This window comes from Amaranthus tricolor, chromosome 16, assembly GCF_026212465.1.
Source record: "Amaranthus tricolor cultivar Red isolate AtriRed21 chromosome 16, ASM2621246v1, whole genome shotgun sequence".
Classification (NCBI taxonomy): domain Eukaryota; kingdom Viridiplantae; phylum Streptophyta; class Magnoliopsida; order Caryophyllales; family Amaranthaceae; genus Amaranthus; species Amaranthus tricolor.
This window is the reverse complement of record NC_080062.1, coordinates 10379213-10384808: the sequence shown is the minus strand read 5'-3', so window position 1 is coordinate 10384808 and position 5596 is coordinate 10379213. Positions and strand designations below refer to the sequence as shown.

Sequence of the window (5596 nt, the reverse complement as noted above, 5' to 3'; positions counted from 1 at the left end):
TTCACTAAAACATATTGATACTTTTTCAGAGATTTAATAATATATTTATTGGTTGGCTTGTCCAATGTTATAATAAAACATAAATTGTAAATAAAATTTAGGTCTAAAAACAAGTAATCAAACAATCTAAAAAAATAAATTCATGTATTAAATATATATTATGTAATCAGACATCGACACAATGTTCAACGTCAACTTCGAGCTCAGTACATATGCTTTTTTATTATATAGTAGGTTGAGAAAAATGATGAGAATTTATACATCTATCTATCTATCTTCTAGACAATATACTAATGAATAAATAATCAGGATACATGTCGATTTTATGATAAAAATTTTCTCACTCTTTTCATATTCTATTTAAACAAATATTTTTTAACATATCATTTAATATTCCTGATTATATTTGTTTAATTGATTAGATATACAAGATTTTAATACTATTCATGTATCTTATTTACTAATATATTATCATATACAATCAATTAAGATATGTAGTATCTTTTAGTAATATAAGATTTTAAAACTATTTCTGTATTAGATAACATATTAATTATTCATGTAAAAATTTATTTTGTTTAAAAATTTGTAATAAATTAAGAAAAGAATATAATTTTGAAATACTTTTTATAGATAATCCTATATATTACTTACACGGCTATATTCAAAAAACTATACAAATTAAATAGATTACATATTAGTTATTTAAATAAATGATTAGGATAAAGTGTCGGTGAAATAAATTTACAATGATAATTCTATCACCAATGTTTTACAAGTTTATAATACATAGATAAATAAACTATGTTATATGTTAATTATTATAGTAAAAACATATGTTCTCTTGGCAAGAAAACTCATTTTAAGGTTTTACAAAGACATTTAACATTTAAATTATTTTTTACATTATTTTTAATGTGTTGAAATATTCTATTACTTTTATGTAATTATTTATTATTTATATCGTTTAGTGCATATTTTAATGATTATATATATATATATATATATATATATATATATATATATATATATATATATATATATATATATATATATATATATATATAATAGTAATTTGAGTCTTATTAATATTTTTAAAGTTTTTAAAATCAATTAATTTATAGTTTCAATATGATTAATGAGTCATATAAACCTTACTTTTATATATATATATATATATATATATATATATATATATATATATATATATATATATATATATATATATATATATATATATATATATATATATAATTAATTTTTATTTAAATAATTCATAAATTGTTGATCAAAAAATTCTATTTAATTATATAATAATCGAATTCAAAACATGATTTAAAAGTGGTACTTAGAGACAAAACCCGGTTCTCTAGTACAAGTACATCAATTCTTAGAGGCTACTTTTAATAGCTAAAGGAAATATAAGCAAAAGTACATATGCAATCAAAGAAACCAACAAAAAATGAAGCATCTAGAAAAGTTGAATAGATTGTTAACGTACAATCATAAGATCCATTACAATCATCTAGCTTAACTAGTGGAGATCAATAGCATCTCCATATCCATCCATCAATCTTCGTCTTAAAATAATGTAGTTTTTTTTTTTTTTTATTATCTGTCGATTTTAAATTTTATTTTATAGAAAACTTCATAATTTTACATAATAAATAATAAGAATAAATTATGCTAATTGCTAAATTAAATCAAATTAATTAAATCATATTATATTTTTTTCTTTTTAATTACTTAAATTTGGAGCATCATTACATTAGATATTACTAATATGATCTACTAATTATATGATCATATATATTAATATATTATGCATGGCATTCCCAATTACTTGAGATGTAAGGCATGTATAGTAAGCTTGACATTGCTTCTTCCACCCATTCTTCACCACATTCTATATCTTCATGCTGCATGCATGCCTACATATATACGTCCATTCTAATTAATTAATTACATACTTTAACTAATTAACTATACCTATTTTTCTAACATATGCACCAGATCTATAGATTTAACAATCTTAATTTCCATTTTCGTAATAAAGTTACTAAGATTATATAAGATTATTATTATGTTTTATTCAAGATAATTTGTTGTAAAAGAAAAAAAATTAAATATTTCACTTGGTGTATAAGTTAGATAAACCCTAACTATAAATATAACTAATTAAGCTATGCAAATGAAATGGTTACCTTATTAAAAGCATTATCAAATGGTAATAAATGGGTATCTTCCTGAGTTGTGGGATTGTCAAAATTTGTGTATGATTGATCTTCTTCTTGTTGTTCTTGTTCATGTTCTTGGTTTTTAGCGAATCGACCTCGAATTCGAACCCTTCTATCAGCTAATGTTTTACGACATGCATACTATTGAAAGGAAGATAGTATATACATAATTAGTAAAACGTTTAGAATGATCGGTTGAGGAACTAACTCAATTAAACACTTAAGCTTTATTGTTAGGGCCACATGATATGTTATATACACTACAAAAAAATGCGTCCCCACCGACTAACCAGAACAATCGCCAACCGGAAATCATTCGGTATGGCTCTATACCGACTGAATTCGACTATTTTGGTTAGTCGGTGTAGAGTTGGTAGGTAAATCACTTGAAACGGAATTCCAACTAACTTTTAGTTATAGGTAGAATTCCGACTATTTTATGTAGTAGGAAATTGGTCGGTGTTCCGATGTTTACCTACTAAATTTCGTCAATCGGAAATTCTCAACTAACTTTTAGTGGGAAAATAGTCGAAAAAAGTTATAATATCCAAGTTTAAGCTAAATTTCCAAAACCCAGCAATTAAATATTATTTTAGCACGCTCCTTCACACGAAAGCCCTTTAAGGTAGAAGTACCTATAGATGCAACATATACTCTTCATAACTGACGTTAAATATTTCACTTTAAAAGAAGGTTAGTTAAGATTTGAATCCGTGCAGGACATCTTGTCACGATAATTTCTAATACAATGTCAAAGAATTAACTCAACAAAAAATTTAAGCTGATGGTTGAAGCCACAAGACATGTTATATACTCTAACAAATAAAGTATATAACATATTAGTAAATTTCAACTATTAGTTTAAATTTATATTGAATCGGTTTATAGACATGTCAGTATTGAAAGACAATATGACAAAAATTCAAATAAGAAAGACGTGTGCTGATCCTGATGAAAAAATGTGATAAAAGTATATATAATATCATAATTATATACCTTAATAGTTTTGCGAAAGTTTCTTTGATTTCTCTTGTTGAGATAACGACGAATCCTATGCTTTCTTTCTTCCACAGAGTATCTTCCCACTTTATTGATGATACTTATGCTACTCTCACTACTCTGTTCTGATCCACACACTTGAACTTGAGACGTGTGCCCTTCATGTCCCTGCCCAACCCACCAATAACAACTTATTAATTTTTATATATAAGAATATAATTATTAATACGTACAATTAACGTCTCGAATATCACTTAAAGGGTGTTTGACAATTAGTTGTTCGCTTGTTTAACCAGGTAAAAATTTTGGCTGTTTTTATTAGCTTTTAAGCTAGCTGAAAAAATCAGTTGATTATAGAGATGATTGGTAAATACAGATATTAATTGTTGGATGTTTATTAGAGAAAAAGTAGACTAACAAGCAAAATCAACAAAAAAAGCTAACTAAAGTTTTTTTTTTTTTTTGTTTAAAATCATTTATCAAATACTCCTTCCTATTTACCTTTAGTCCCATTTGACTTTTTACGGATTTTAAGGAGAGTCAAAAGTGGGACCCTAAGGGTAGGAAAGAAAAGTAATGAAGGAAAATTAGTATGGGTAATAGAGGGTATAATTGAAAATATAATAAAGTTATTAAGGGCATAAAAGTCAAAAACCCATACTAAAAATAGAAATTGGACAATTAAGGTGACTTGACCATTAAAGAAAATGGGACACATAAGTTGAATAGGAGGGAGTACTATTTTTAACTGTTTGACTAATCAACAAGTCAAAAGCCAAAGATAGTCTAAAAAGCTAAGAAAAAACACCCACTAAGTTAAAGTACAAATAAAGTCACCCAATAACATTAGAAATATCATAATATTAAGTCCATTAATTATAATCAAAATATTTTTTTAAGTAGATAATCTTTAATTTTTATTAAAAAAAAACAAAACTAATTAAAATTAAAAAGTTAAGTGACATCAAAGGTACCACTATTGATTATTCTATAAATAATTTAGAGTTATTGAATCTTTGTACTAATTTAAAAAGTAATTTAAAAATAACCCTTAAAAATTGTTAGTACATACATACCCGACACTCATGAGGAGAGGCCACAAAATTGTTAGTACATAAGACATGATTTTGCATCTTACTACAAACATTATTGGTCTCAAATTGATCATCATAAGTAAAACAAGATGATGAATTATAGTAATCCAATCCTATTAATCCAAAGCTTGGCACATCCGCTATGGAATTAGAATTTGATGAACGATCAATATTATGATTATTGGTATTATCCGAGACAAATAAATTGTCAAAATTTTCAAAACTATTTGAAAATGGTAAAAAATAATCTTCTTGACCTAGCCACATTGCAAGACTATAATGTGTATGATTTTTATTATTTGATTGAGTGATTATTTCTTGTGGTGGGATTAGGGTTTCATTGGAATAGTATGTGTTGTTTGAATAAATGGTTGATGGAAGTGTTGAAGCCATTAAAGATATGTGTAGTATTGAATATTGATTTGGATGTGCATGTAAAGCATTTTGGAAGTTGTTTATATATATAGTTAGCAATATACACTTCATACATGGGCAAGTTGCATTGCCTATGTATGTAATTATGGGACTAGTAGTAGAGCCATGGCCCTCGATTTGCAAGGGTAAAGCAGGCTATCGTTCAGAGCCTAAAATATTATAAAGTCTAAAAAATATATTTTTATGTACAAGGTTTATATTAACTTGAATTAAATTTAAAAATAATTTATATTTTTTACTAAGTAATATGATTTACTAGTGCTTCAACGAGACTCAAAAATAAACGAGACGGTCCTAGTAGTAGCTAGTAGCTATAGTGTGCCTATAATCTATACCAAATAGTATACTATAAGGGAATAACTTTTTTCTTTTTGATGATGCACTTTGGTTTCTTTCATGTTGGTGGACTTTAAACCCATTTTCTACCTTGTTTTTCCCATTTACTTTTTAAAATGGGACATCTTATTAGTTTTTAGGTTTGATAATATAAAGAGGTTTTATTTTAGTGTTATTTATTTATATATAAACTTAAATATCAATATAAATTTTTAATTGAGTTGAAAGCCTTATCTTATATATAAGTTGGTTTTAATTCCGTTTTGTAATTAAATTTCGTTGATTCACCCCTTTATGAGATAAATAGCGTAGATTTAGGGACACTTAACACATTTTTGATAAAGGAAATTAAAATATATAGTAATAAACAACAAAAAGTGACAAGAAAGTAAAGTAATTAACTTTGGGTACCAAATAGGAATTCAATTTCCAAACCTCAAGTCAATTGTTTATTATTTAATGACATAAATAAATAGTTAAACTGAAAAGAGAATT

At 25.4% G+C, this 5596-nt stretch overlaps 1 protein-coding gene across 1 annotated transcript; it reads right to left on the bottom strand.

Annotated features, from left to right (window-relative positions):
* Nucleotides 1-1760: 1760 nt before the first annotated feature.
* On the bottom strand, nt 1761-4745 carry LOC130802360 (zinc finger protein CONSTANS-LIKE 5). The gene is made up of 4 exons (XM_057666333.1): nt 4313-4745; nt 3234-3404; nt 2205-2378; nt 1761-1931 (listed from the first exon to the last, which is right to left on the bottom strand). The coding sequence occupies exons 1-4, from the start codon at nt 4721-4723 to the stop codon at nt 1821-1823; spliced, it is 867 nt and encodes a 288-aa protein (XP_057522316.1). The 5' UTR covers nt 4724-4745; the 3' UTR covers nt 1761-1820.
* Nucleotides 4746-5596: the final 851 nt, after the last annotated feature.

Excerpts from the sequence above, each read along its gene's own strand:
- LOC130802360 (XM_057666333.1), bottom strand. The coding sequence starts at position 4,723 with ATGGCTTCAACACTTCCATCAACCATTTATTCAAACAACACATACTAT. Across the intron at positions 3,405-4,312 it reads CCTCTCCTCATGAGTGTCGG|GGACATGAAGGGCACACGTC; the intron begins GTATGTATGTAC and ends TGGGTTGGGCAG. Across the intron at positions 1,932-2,204 it reads TTGATAATGCTTTTAATAAG|GCATGCATGCAGCATGAAGA; the intron begins GTAACCATTTCA and ends GTATATATGTAG.